Below are 14,972 nucleotides of genomic sequence, written 5' to 3' on the forward strand. Positions count from 1 at the left end.
CTACTCTATGTCACGCCACTCAGTGACACTCCACTCTACATCACTCCTCAACACTCCACATCATTCCACACTACACAACTCTAACACTCTATGCCACTCTACGCCAATCTATGCTATCCACTCTACTGCACCACTTTACTCCACTCTGTGCCACTCCATTCTAGACCACTCTATGCCACTTCACTCTAGGCCACTGTACTTCATTGTACAACACTTCACTCTACCACATGCCACTCCATCACACTTTGTGACACTCCACCATATGCCACTCTACCCCACTCTACTCCAGTCCACACTATGCTGCTCTTCTCCTCTCTAGGTCTTCATGACACTTTACTCCACTCTACACCACTCCACGCTACACCACTCCACTCTACAACACTTCACTTTTATACACCACCCACTCAATGACACTCCATTTAAGTCACCCTATGACACTACACTCTACAACACTCTACACCATGCCACTATACCCCCTCCACTGTACAGCACTCTACTCCAGTCTATGCCAGTTTACTCCCCTCGACTCCAGAACACTTTATGACACTCTGACACACTACTCAATGCCACTCTATGCCACTTCACACTACACCATTGTACACTACAACACACAACACCATTCTAATCAATGGCACTTTATGCAACTTCACTCTAGGCTACTGTACGGCACTCTACGCCACTCCACTGTACCACATGGCACTCTACCATACTCCACGGCACTCCACTCTCACATCCCACTCTACCACACTCCGTGCCACTCTGACACTCCACTCTTTTACATTCAGCACAACTTTACTCCAATCTATGACACTCCATGCTACTCCACTCTGACACTTTACGCCTCTCTACGCCACTCCACGAAACTGCACTCTGACACTCTACTCTAAATCACTCCATGCCACTCTACAACACTCTATGCCACTCTACTCCACTCTGTCACTCCACTCTGACACTTTCCACTCCGCCACTCCCTTGTATCACTATACAATTCCACTCTGACACTCCACTCTACGCCACGCTATGCCACTATATACTACTCTATGCCACTCCACTTTACTACACTCCAAGTCACTTTATTCTCTGTCTACGACACTCCGCGCTACTCCATTCCTCTCTTTGACACATTACTCCACTCTGTGCTACAACACTCCACTCTATTCCGCTCTACTCTACGGCACTCCATTGCACACTGCTCCACCCTACAATACTTTACTCCACTCTATGCTAATCTGCTCTACGACACTCCTTGCACCCCTCTACGTTGTCACTTCACTCTGTGAAACTCTACGCTACTCCACTCTATGCCTCTCTACACTAAACCACTCTTACACCACTTACCTCTGTGCCGCGCAACTCTTAGCCACTCTGAGGCTCTGTTTCACTCTACGACACCCCACTCTATGCCACTTAACTCCATTCTACAACACTCCACTCTGCTATGCTTAACTCCATTCAATTCCCCTCCACTCTACATCCCACATCTCTGTGCCACTCCACTCTATGACCCTCTGCTCTATGATGCTTCGCTCTGACACTCCACTCTACAGCACTCCTCTTCAAAACTGTATTCTACTCTACAACACTCTACGCACCTGCACTCTGTGCCCTTCTACACTACGACCCTCCGCTCTGTGACCCACCACAACACTCCACACTACTCTGACACTCCACGACTCTCTACACCACACCACTCTAGATCACTGTATGCAACTCCACTTTATACCATTCAACTCCATTCAACTCTGACACTCCACTCTACTCCTCTCTACTCTACTTCACAACACTTTACTCTACTCCACAACACTTTACTCACTTTACGACTGATTCATTTACTTTTATGCCACTCCAACCTATGACATTCCACTCTGCGACACTCCAATCTATCCCACTCCACTCTCCCAAACTACTCTCTCTCATTTCACTCTACCCCACTCTATCTATGACACTCCACTCTACCCTAATCTATGCCACTTAATTCTAGGCACATCAACTCCACTCTACGCCACTCTGCTCTATGACCTTACTCCACTCTGTGGTACTCAACTGTGACACTCCAATCTATGAAACTCCCCTCTGTGCCACTCTGCGCAACTCCACTCTATGCCATTTCACTCCACTTTACGGCCCTCTACTCTATGACCCTCCTCTCTATGATACTCAACTCTGTGACTCAATGACACTCTACACGACCCTACGCCCCACCACTCTACATCCTTCCACTCTATGGCATTCTACTCTATGCCTTTCCACTCTATGACCCACTATGACACTCCAATATATGGATATATATATATATATATATACTCTTTGCCCCTCCCATCTATGACACTTTACCTTCCTCCACTCTGAGCCCCTCCACTCTACGCCCCTCCAGTTGATATACTTCCCCGTGACACTCCACACCACTTTACATCTCTCCACTCTCCTCCACTCTATGACACTCTACTCTGACATTCCACTCTATGATAACCCACATCACGCCACTCCATGGCACTCCACGACACTCCACTGTATCCCGCTCCACTCTACCCCTCTTCACTCTATCCCACTCGAGCCTACAATACTTTACTCTGCAACACTCTGCTCCACTCTGTGCCGCTTCTCCACAACACTTTACTCCACTCGACTCTATGCCCCTACACTCTATGCACCTCCACTCCCACTCCACTCTACTCAGCTTCTAGCTAGTTTACTCAACTCTAAATGCCACTCTACTCTACTCCACACAATGCAGCTTTACTCCACTCTACAACACTTTACTTCACTCTTCAACACTTTATTCCTCTCTACGATATTACACCCTACAGCACTCCACTCTATCCCACTTCACTCTGACATTCCACTCTTTGCCCCTTTACTCTTTACCCCTCAACTCTTCACTCTGACACTCCATTCTACACCTCTCCACTTTACAACACTGTACAACAGTTCAACTCAATGCAACTCCTTCTATGTGCTCCATGTCATTTGACTATACGCCACTTCACTCTACTCTGACACACAACTCCATTCTACTCCACTACTCAACTCAATTCCATCTATGTACTCCACGCCACTTTCCTCTATGTCACTCCACTGTACTCCATTACACACTATTCCACTCTACTCCACTCTATGCCACTTCACACTATGACATTCTACTTCACTCCACTCCACAACAGTCCATGGCACTCCATGATACTCCACCCTATGCTACTCCACAACACTCCTATCCACTCTATGCCACACCACAGCCCTCTACTCCACTCCAGACCACTCTACCACACTCTACTCCACTGTTCTCCACTCCACTCTGACACTCCATGGCACTCTGCTGTAGGCCACTATTTTTTAGCTATGGTGAACAGAAGCCATGCTGGTGTACAAAATGGCTAAAACATTTTGGCAAAGCAAATAGCTCTTGCATAGAAGAGGCCTATTGGCTTTGCCCATGTTTGTTATGCTTAATCCTCACCCACATCTCGGTAACGTCAACAAACTATTTTAATTTCGAAAGCTTAAGGAACATGTTTTACATTAAACATTTCAATGTTTTAAATGTAGTTATATAGTATGGCAATATTTGAATACAACGTCTAAGAAGTTCACTATTATTATAAGACTGCCTTTTCTCTTAAAAATAAACTTCCCCATGCAGTGGGCATAGCATTGCTTCAGTTCACTGCCTGGGAGAGTGTAGCCCTTACAGCAAGTTAACAATAGTCTCTCACTCCTGTAGCCATAATGTAAAAGAACATTTTCTATGGTGCATATATTATTTAACAAAAAAGGTAAAGCTGTATTTCTGGTGCAAGCATTAAAATGTAACAATAAGCATTAATGCCTTTAGGTTACTTACCAAAGACAATTAAATCTCTTTATATTGTATCACATAGTATTGCATCATCATACTTCAATTGCAGATAAGGTTCAAATGGCAATAGTGAATTATTCTGAGATTAGAAACAGACCCAGTCTGAAACACAGGTCCCCACAAGGCAATTTAAAAAAAACTTGTAAAAATTGACACAGATGTTCCTGAAGTCATTTTTTTCATTTAGACGACATTGCCTTTTGTGGATCTGGGTTCAGGTCCCCACTGTGCAATCAAGTCCCCACAGCGTGAGTGTGTTGTCACACCCAAGTCCCCACAATGATAGTAACTCACACACAAAAGGACTCCACACCAGTACATGTCTAACCTTTTAAATACACTGCACCCTGCCCATGGGACTGCCTTGGGCCTACTTAAGGGGTGACTTGCATGTAGTAAAAGGGAAGGTTTGAGCCTGGCAAGTGGGTGCACATGCCAGATGGAAATGGCAGTTTTAAAACTGCAGACACAGGTACTACAATGGCAGGCCTTAGACATGTTTGCAGGGCTACTCGTGTGCGTGTCACAAGCAGTGCTGCAGGCCCACTAGTAGCATTTGATTTACAGGTCCTATGCACACCTGGTGCACTATACTAGGGACTTGCCAGTAAATCAGATATGCCAATTCTGGAGAAACTAATCACCAATACAATTTAGACAGGGAGCACTTGCACTTTAGCACTGGTCAGGCAAAAACAAGTTGAGGAAAAAAAGGTGGAAGTAGGCAAAACTTTGAGGGATAACCCTGCAAAAAGGGCCATTTCCAACACCCACGATTCACATATAACGTACTTAAAAAAGGTGTATAGTGACTGTGTTTCCGAGTAGGAAACGGGAAGGGAACACTCTTATACTTCACGTGGCCTGCAGTAGCAGTCCCCAGAGAAGAAAACAAGCCTTATTACTGATCTCGCAGTATCTCATCCAGAAAACCTTTACAGTTGCAAATGGATGACAACTTTCCTAATGTCGCCATTAAATTAACAATTGAGTCTCCTGGCATATGTGCTCTTTGCAAGAACCGGTATCTGTCTACCACCTCATTTTTTTTCTTGCCATAGTTCAAATCTGGTCTCATTAAAGGTATTTCGAAGTCATCATTGTCAGAGCCTTCTTCATCTTCAGCTGTAGAAGGTGGTAGATTTTTTAATACACGACGCCCTGAAGCAATGTTTCAACATGGCTAGTTTGCATGATGCAGTATATTTGTACCACCAATACCTTCCACGTATTCCTGGAAACCTTCCTTCTAGTCTTCCCATATGACCGTTGGCTCACCAAGCATGTCTAAAAATTGGGTGGGTGCAGCTATGCCTTGCACTTTGGTTGCAGGTGATAACTAACAAGTTTCTAGTAGAATCGTTCAGTCACGCACACTAATTGGTTAATTTTGTTTTTAACTAAATTCTGATGTGTGCATCACTACATAATTTTTTTGGTTGTATGAACAATACTTGTCAGATAATAGAGTGTAAGGAAATGCCTCCTTGGCATGGTCACCCCTGACATTTTGCTTTTGCTGATGCTATGTTTTGATTTGAAAGTGTGCTGAGGCCTGCTAACCAGGCCCCAGCACTAGTGTTCTTTACCTAACCTGTACTTTTGTTTACACAATTGGCACACCCTGGCATCCAGTTAAGTCCCTTGTAACTGGTACCCCTGGTACCAAGGGCCCTGATGCCAGGGAAGGTCTCTAAGGGCTGCAGCATGTCTTATGCCACCCTGGGGACCCCTCACTCAGCACAGACACACTGCTTGCCAGCTTGTGTGTGCTAGTGAGGACAAAACGAGTAAGTCGACATGGCACTCCCCTCAGGGTGCCATGCCAACCTCACACTGCCTATGCAGCATAGATAAGTCACCCCTCTAGCAGGCCTCACAGCCCTAAGGCAGGGTGCACTATACCATAGGTGAGGGCACCAGTGCATGAGCACTATGCCCCTACAGTGTCTAAGCAAAACCTTAGACATTGTAAGTGCAGCGTAGCCATAAGAGTATATGGTGCGGAGTCTGTCATACACGAACTCCACAGCACCATAATGGCTACACTGAAAACTGGGAAGTTTGGCATCAAACTTCTCAGCACAATAAATGCACACTGATGCCATTGTACATTTTATTGTAACATACACCCCAGAGGGCACCTTAGAGGTGACCCCTGAAACCTTAACCAACTACCTGTGTAGGCTGTCTGGTTTTAGCAGCCTGCCACACTCAAGACATGTTGCTGACCACATGGGGAGAGTGCCTTTGTCACTCTGTGGCTAGTAAGAAAGCCTGCACTGGGTGGAGATGCTTATCACCTCCCCCTTGCAGGAGCTGTAACACCTGGCGGTGAGCCTCAAAGGCTCACCCCCTTTGTTACAGCGCCACAGGGCATTCCAGCTAGTGGAGTTTCCCGCCTCCTCTGGCCACGGCCCCACTTTTGACGGCAAGGCCTGAGGAGATAATGAGAAAAACAAGGAGGAGTCACTGGCCAGTCAGGACAGCCCCTAAGGCAACCTGAGCTGAAGTGACTCTGACTTTTAGGAATCCTCCATCTTGCAGATGGAGGATCCCCCCAATAGGGATAGGAATGTGACCCCCTCCCCTTGGGAGGAGGCACAAAGAGGGTGTAGCCACCCTCAGGGCTAGTAGCCATTGGCTACTGCCCTCCCTGACCTAAACACCCCCTAAATTCTGTATTTAGGGGCTCCCCAGAACCTAGGAACTCAGATTCCTGCAACCTAAGAAGAAGAGGACTGCTGAGCTGAAAAATGCTGCAGAGAAGACGGAGACACCAACTGCTTTGGCCCCAGCTCTACTGGCCTGTCTCCCCCTTCTGAAGAAACTGTTCCAGCGACGCTTTCCCCAGGACCAGCGACCTCTGAATCCTCAGAGGACTGCCCTGCTCTAGAAGGACCAAGAAACTGCAGAGAACAGCGGCCCTGTTCACCAAAGACTGCAACTTTGTTTCCAAAGAAGCAACTTCAAGACAACTGCGTTTCCCGCCGGAAGCGTGAGACTTGCTACTCTGCACACGACGCTCCCGGCTTGACTTGTGGAGAAACAACACTTCAGGGAGGACTCCCCGGCGACTACGAGACTGTGAGTAGCCAGAGTTGCCCCCCCTGAGCCCCCACAGCAACGCCTGCAGAGGGAATCCCGAGGCTCCCCCTGACCGCGACTGCCTGACTCCCAGATCCCGACGCCTGGAAAAGACCCTGCACCCGCAGCCCCCAGGACCTGAAAGATCGGAACTCCAGTGCACGAGTGACTCCCAGGAGGCCCTCTCCCTTGCCCAGGTGGTGGCTACCCCGAGGAGCCCCCCCTTGCCTGCCTGCATCGCTGAAGAGACCCCTTGGTCTCCCATTGAGTTACATTGAAAACCCGACGTGTGTTTGCACACTGCACCCGGCCGCCCCCGTGCTGCTGAGGGTGTACTTTCTGTGCTGACTTGTGTCCCCCCCGGTGCCCTACAAAACCCCCCTGGTCTGCCCTCCGAAGACGCGGGTACTTACCTGCTGGCAGACTGGAACCGGGGCACCCCCTTCTCCATTGAAGCCTATGCGTTTTGGGCACCACTTTGAACTCTGCACCTGACCGGCCCTGAGCTGCTGGTGTGGTAACTTTGGGGTTGCTCTGAACCCCCAACGGTGGGCTATCTTGGACCCAAACTTGAACCCCGTAGGTGGTTTACTTACCTACAAAAACTAACCAATACTTACCTCCCCCAGGAACTGTTGAAAATTGCACTGTCTAGTTTTAAAATAGCTATATGTGTTTTATTTGAAAAGTATATATGCTATTGTGATTATTCAAAGTTCCTAAAGTACTTACCTGCAATACCTTTCATTTGAAGTATTACATGTAAAATTTGAACCTGTGGTCCTTAAAATAAACTAAGAAAATATATTTTTCTATACAAAAACCTATTGGCCTGGAATTGTCTTTGGGTGTGTGTTCCTCATTTATTGCTTGTGTATGTACAACAAATGCTTAACACTACTCCTTTGATTAAGCCTACTGTTCGACCACACTACCACAAATTAGAGCATTAGAATTATCTCTTTTTGCCACTATCTTACCTCTAAGGGGAACCCTTGGACTCTGTGCATACTATTCCTTACTTTTAAATAGTGCATACAGAGCCAACTTCCTACATAGAGTCTATATTCTTTTGTTTCTAAAGGTCTTTTCTTGATGTATGTATGTATTTAAATATATATTTTGTTCGATTGTGCTTAACCGCACTGGAAAATGTTCTAAAGCCACAATTTGCACAATGATTTGTGGCTCTCAATTGGAACAGTGGTGTGTGCATCACTGCACTCATTTTGCTGATGGCGGTGCAGTAGGATGTTGATAGGCAACAGTACACTTCTCACAACACGTTCTTGATCAAGATGGTGCTGTGCATATGACAGCACTGGCTACTATGAGGCCGCAGAACATTGCTAGGCAACGTTAGTAATAACAGTGCGTTCTCTGAATGTGATGCCGCTTAGTAGATATCGCATTCTCGTGCTACAAACTGTTGCTGGCCCAATCATGGGGTGTTTGCCCACTAACCTTAACTCCGCCTTGGTTTTGTACGATAGCAAGATTTTTTGCCCAAGGGGTGACAGCGTTAACCCACTGTGGCGCAGCACTGACTGTAGTTGTTCCCGCAAACCTGCTGCGTGTAACACAGTTGAAATGCTGCCGGCTCCCATCACTGGGTGCTCTCCTCTTCACTGGCCATCCTCCAGAACTTTCTCCCTTTCCACACCTATTCTTTCACACCTTTCTTCACCTCTCCATCTGTTCTTTGTTTCCCCTCCAGACTCATATCCCCTATACTGTAAAGACCCTTTTCCTTGCTTTTTTCAGGTTATAAGGAGTAGTTTAGAAAATTCAGATGCAAGGAGCTCACTCAAGTTTTTATGAAAGACACCTTATGTTAAATCTGCGTCCACAAAATAATGGGCTGGCCCCTTCTCCAGAAACTGCTCCTCTGAAGAGATTTACAGTCGGTTTGCCTGGACCCGTCTTTACCACTGAAGAGCTTCCTAAACGCTCGCTACATGCAAATATATATTTTTTTCTGCTTGCACAGCAAAACCACTGGTTGCAACTGGATTTGCGCAACCACCTATTCTCAGGGCCTAGAGATGTCATTTGTGGTTTCTGCCATCCAGGCAGAAATCATCCATTCCAAAAACCTTTGTGGAGAAAAAGAATTCTGACGGGAAGATTTCAGTTTATGAATGGCTACAACCCGGTTTCAGTTTGTGGTATGCCTTAATTGTTTTTTATCTTAGTCAATTTTTTTTTTATATATTGCACAGCAGCTAGGCTGCTGTGAAACATTTTTTAAAGTAAAAAAAAAAAAAAAATGCTATGACTTAGTTAAAAATGGCCACATAGTTAATTAAAGCTGGTCACGTCATACAGGTTTTTTTTTTTTTTTTTTAACTTTAACCAATGTTGCCCACCAGCTCAACTGCTGTCCACCATGTAAAGAAAAGTTGTCACACAATAGATTTTGCAGAGGTGAAACCTATTGGCTTTGCCAATGCTTGTTATTACATATTGATTACCTTATCTACTTCGTTATATAGTGCACTTCAAAAACAATGAACAGGATCTCGCTCATGCTTTTTGGGGGTGTTATTCTTAACATTTCAATACTGCCACCCTGTGTTTCTGATGCCTCAACCATTTTCCATTATTCTTTTCTGAGAATGATGTTGCAAGTGGTAAAACTTTAGAAACGTAAATCTTTAGAAGGTATGGCACAAACTGGTCTTCCATGTTTAGAAATTATTCGCTATATCTAACTTAATCTTCCAGATGCAGTGTCTTTGACTGATTTATGAGGGTAACCAACCATTCATGTAAATTGAGTAAGATATGATGTGAAGGCTTTACTCTGGGAGGCTGATGACGGCCTTAAAAATAATCAAGAACAATTCCATAGCATCATCTGAGTCACAGCTCTAGTTCCCACTACTCCTCACAGTGAAATAGACTAAGAAGAGCACCATCTGTTTTTAGTTGTCCCTCTTAAAACCTGATTACATTTTCTGTAGTTAGCAGATTTTGAAAAGACCCACAAGAGAGATGCATATAACACACAACTCTACACCGTACAGACTTACTTCTTTGATTACCATGGATCAGTATATCTTTTGGTCGTTCTTAAAATTCTTAAAAGATGTGTACTCCGACCCCAAATTTATAACCCTGTAAAATGCTTATTCCAGCAGATTTACCTATGTTTTAATTGGATTCTCAACTAATGTCCTCTTGTGGATGTCTTTTTTGTGTAAAATCCTTTTGAAAATCAGGCTCAATATTCTTAACTTGGGATGCTTTATGCATTTTACAGTGGGGAAATAAGCACTCTTAGCCACTAACAAGGCGTTGCTGTATTCACTGGGAAGTAGTTACAAAACAGAATAGCTCGCACAAAACCTCTGCAGGAGGGAGTGACACAGTAGACATCTTCCTTGTGTGACAGAAATTATATTGACACTTGCCTGCCTTTAGTCATAGTTCATTATTTATCCAAGATTTTATCTCAGGTGGAGCCCAGAAGAAGTTTTACTATCAGAAATGTTGTGGTGTTATCAACTGACTACAGCCAATTACTTTAATTATTACTTTTCTTTTGTATAGGTCATTCGTTTTGAAAAATCTAAATGACTGTATTTATATTTGGATTGAGTGTATATAATTACTTGTCTTTCAGGTTGTTGAATTACTTAAGTACTTTTCATGGGCTGAACCCCAATTGAAAGCAGTGAAAGCCCTGCAGCACGTAAGTACCTGCTCTCTGACTTCTTTAACTGTTTATTCAAATATAATTGTATTACCTGAAATGAAACTTTTACTTTGGCAGTACACTTACTAATGCAAAGAGGGCTGCATATTGGGATGCCTAAACAGGATCAGGTGCATGGTTACTTTGCTGTAGGTTGTGAGCTTCATGATCAAAGTACTGCAAGTGGCAGTTTCTTTTATTTAGCTTTCTGTTTTCAAGAGGTGGTTGGTTCTTAGTTGATGATAAGATCTGGTTATGATTGGGTTGCTGAAGAAACTGGATAACTGTTGTTTGGGTCCATAAATGACAAAACCACTTCACTAGGTTTGATTCACTTACAGATTGATTAAATCAGTACTGGGGAAATGCTGGAAAGATCCAAGTGGAAGCTTTTTAGGTTCTATATGTTTGTTTTAGAGGGAAATAGGATGAAAATAGTCCTGTGATAGAAGGATGAAAATGGAAAGGCATCTTGGAGGTAAACGTGAATAAATCATGTTTGCGTTCTTCTTTGTGAAATTATCATGCAAATATAGAAGTAGGTACATTTCCAAATAGAATTAGGTTGTGAGTCATCCCTTCTTCGTAGGTCCTTTCAATTGGCGCTTCAGTTATAAATATAATTGTTTCATCATTGTGCAAGTATATGCTGTATTAAAAGAGGTTTGTATTAAATGTATGTTTACCAACCAATCTTCATTTACTTCAACTTGATCCATGCTGATAACACACTTCGCTTTTTGTGTTGCTTTTCTTTACTTCAGATGTTTCTGTTTGTCTTTTTATGAAGTCAAAAAATTAATGTTTCATCGATGATCTATACAGCGGCAAATTTCCCAGCTGAATTTAAGTGATAACAATCACTGATTGATCTTTCTGCTAAATTTATGTTTTCTATGATCTGAAATTTCTGTGTAATTAGAAAGATTGTATTTTGAATCTGCACTTCTGGTTGCACACCTAGTTTTAGTTCTAGTTACGGTATGTTACTTTTATGTAGCTATCTCACACATTTATGTTGTGCCACTTCATTTATTTTTTTAACTGTAAAGTAAAGGTGCAGAATCTGTAGAATCAGTCCTTGGTAAATTAACCCTGAGGAATAACTATTGTTTTGTCACTAATTAAGTGTTTGCTGGATATTACCAACACAGTGCTAAATAGGAACATTATTATTGGTGTAAGTCAAGGCTCTTAGAAAATCAGGCACTTGCTCCTTCTTTTTCCTCTATTGCTATTGGTCCACTATTGCTGTTTTCAGTAAAATTAACAAACAGTCCTAAAGAAAACTTGTTTTGATCATGCGTGAGGTGTATTTCTTCCATGCGAAATGAAATCCTTATCTTGGTTTGCAATGTTTTGTTTTGGTAGAAAATGGTAGCTGTGCCAACAACCAAGGTAGTGAATATACTGAACTGCTTCACCTTCAGCAAAGACAAACTCGTTGCTCTAGAACTATTGGCCTTGTAAGTATGCTTTCATTACTTAGATTTGATTGCTTTCGTTACATTTGTTGCTGTTTAAGGTGGCAGCATGTGAGGCTTAAATTCATTTGCATTTATTTGTTGTTTCGTATTTGGATATCAGTTTTAATGTGTTGCCTATTATTGAATGAATACAAAAACAGCCAGTAAGATTACTTTGAATGATGGGGTTGTTATATACATAACAGCCCCATAATTCTGAATCCAGCATCCATTTTTTTTTAACTAAAATTGATCTTGCAGAGGAATAGCTAATGTGCATACTTTAATCATATCCAGTTGATAGGTGTATGTATCACAAATGTGTATTTTATTGTTTACACCCCCAAGTATTCACAGCCTTTATTAAATGTGGGTCTTACTAAACCGAAAGAAAACAGCACACTTTCATCATTCTCCATGATGTCTCAATTTATTTTAACCATGCTGAAAAATACAGTGTGGGTTGTTTTAGGAAAACAATTAAGATTAGAACAAACATCACCTGTGGTTTTCACCTTCTTTTTCTTTTAGCTGGGTCATAGTATTTCACAAAATGTACTCCCAATAAGCCAACAAAATCTGGGGTATTTAAGTATTGAGGAGTTATTTGACTCCTTAACTCATTTAGATACGCACATCTCCATTGCTATTACATTTGATAACATTGGTACTAAAATGTTTGATGTCAGGCTTAATTGGTACTATGACATTTGATGTCAGATCTTAGTTGGTGGTCCTTTTGAAACTGGATGTGTGCTTCAAGCTAAGTGGTGGCATTTAGAAAGACGTTAGCTTGTAAGGTTTAGTTAAAGCCTCTGGAGTCACCGAATGAGGACTGCACACTAACCTTGTAGTTTGGAACATTGTTGTCGCTATGATCAGCTATATTACTTCTCTTTTTGTTACGTGCTCGCAGCTCCATTCACTTACTTTTGTCACTGCAGGGACAGCCTATTGAATGTAGGATGGGATTATGTTTTTTCAAGATGGAGGGCTCAATGTAATAATAATCAACATGGTGGAAGAAAAGAGCTGTCTGAGATTGAGGAAACAGCAAAACTGTCTGTTTTCTCTTTGTAGGAATTTAATTTCCTAAATATCAAGATTAATATTTTCATCTATCTGTGGGGAGGGAAATAATATTAAATTAAAATATTTAAAATAGTTAAAAGTTTAAATAGAAATTGTTAAAAATATAGAATAGTACATATTTAGTATTTGATTATAATATATTTAATAAATGACTAAGATAAATGTTATCACATTTATTGTGACATTCTTTTTTATATTCAAAAGAGGTTATTTTTATATATTTTTTAACATTAATTTGTATTTATTTTAATTTTCAACTAGTTGAATGATTTAATATAACAGGATTACCTATGGGGTTTTGTTTTAAGACCCTATCTCCATTACACTACGTTCCATGGAAGTCTTTTTGCAGTACCAGTGGTTGGCCGTGAGTAGTGCTGGACTTAATACAAAAGTGTAAATTACTAGAAAAGTGCACTTTGTGAATACCTAAAAGTGATGAACTCACTCAAAAGGGTAAATGTACTAAAGAATTCAGGATGTGAATCGGGCCCTATGACTCTTGATGCACACATAAAGTAATAGCTGAATTTTGAGTGAGTGACCGATGAGCAGTATATCGATTTTAAGACCATTATTTTAACTAATTGGTGCTTTTCTCCATTGTGCTGTTATGGGTGCGCTTCATGAGCTGTTTTGAATGATGAAAATTTAAAGATGAGTTTAAAATATAATGATTGCTTTTTTTTATATAGTTCTTACTAAAAACTCCTTGTAGGAAAGTACCCTCTTTTTGGCATGTTACCCCTAATTATTGCCTGATGTCAGTGTGTTTTTGACTGTGTCACTGGGACTCTGCTAGCCAAGACCCCAGTGCTTATGGTTTATGGCCTGCTTGTCGGTGTATTTCACAGTTTTCTAAATTGTTACTGGAGGCCTGCTAATCAGAACTCAAGTGCTCATGTTCTCTCTCTTTCTAAATCTGTCTCTATAGTTTAGTGACTCCATATTTCACTCCAGATTGGCACACTGGACCGCCCTTATAAGTCTCTAGTTTATGGTACCTAGGTATCCAGGGCATTGGGGTTCCAAAAGATCCTTATTGGCTGCAATATTTCTTTTGCTACCCATAAGGAGCTCACACAAACACTTCTTCAGGACTGCCATTGCAGCCTAGGTGAAATTGTGCATGCACGATTTCACAGCCATTTTTCACTGCATCAGTTCACTTATAAGTCACCTATATGTCAGGTCTTCCAACCCTGCAGGTGGGTGCAAAGTACCTGTGTATGAGGGCACCCCTGCACTTGCGGAGGTGCCCCCTCTTAATCCAGGCCCATTTTCCTGGACTTCGTGAGTGCGGGGACGCCATATTAAGTGTGCACTACATATAGGTCAATACATATATGTAGCTTCACAATGGTAACTCCGAATATGGCCATGTAAGGTGTCTAACAACTTGGAATTGTACCCCAGTACTGATTCCAGTATTGGTTGTACAAGCCCATGCACACTGGGGGCTGCACCGTGGCCCCCAGTACTGCCATACCAGTCTTCTGAGGTTTTCTGCCACTTCACAGACAGGCTTCTGCCCTCCTGGGGCTTGAGCAGCTCAATCCCAGGAAGGCAGAATAATGCATTATCTTTAGGAGAGGGGTGTTACACACTCACCCTTTGGAAATAGGTGTTACGGGCATGGAAGGGGTATCTCCCAGAGCCTCTGGAAATGCTTTGAAGGGCAAAGATGGTGCCCTCCTTGCATAATCCAGTCTACACCGGTTCAGGGACCCCAAGTCCCTGCTTTGGTGCAAAACTGGGAAAAGAAAAGGGGAGT

General features: G+C 42.6%; 1 protein-coding gene across 2 annotated transcripts in view; it reads left to right on the top strand.

Annotated features, from left to right (window-relative positions):
• PROSER1 (proline and serine rich 1) overlaps positions 1-14,972 on the top strand; it is a 157,422-nt gene that overhangs the window by 29,027 nt on the left and 113,423 nt on the right. For both annotated transcript variants that reach the window (XM_069205486.1, XM_069205487.1), the window contains exons 3-4: positions 10,569-10,637; positions 12,012-12,106. In XM_069205486.1, coding sequence (XP_069061587.1) covers positions 10,569-10,637; positions 12,012-12,106 — 164 coding nt within the window. The remainder of the gene's footprint in view (positions 1-10,568; positions 10,638-12,011; positions 12,107-14,972) is intronic.

This window comes from Pleurodeles waltl, chromosome 8, assembly GCF_031143425.1.
Source record: "Pleurodeles waltl isolate 20211129_DDA chromosome 8, aPleWal1.hap1.20221129, whole genome shotgun sequence".
NCBI classification, from domain to species: domain Eukaryota; kingdom Metazoa; phylum Chordata; class Amphibia; order Caudata; family Salamandridae; genus Pleurodeles; species Pleurodeles waltl.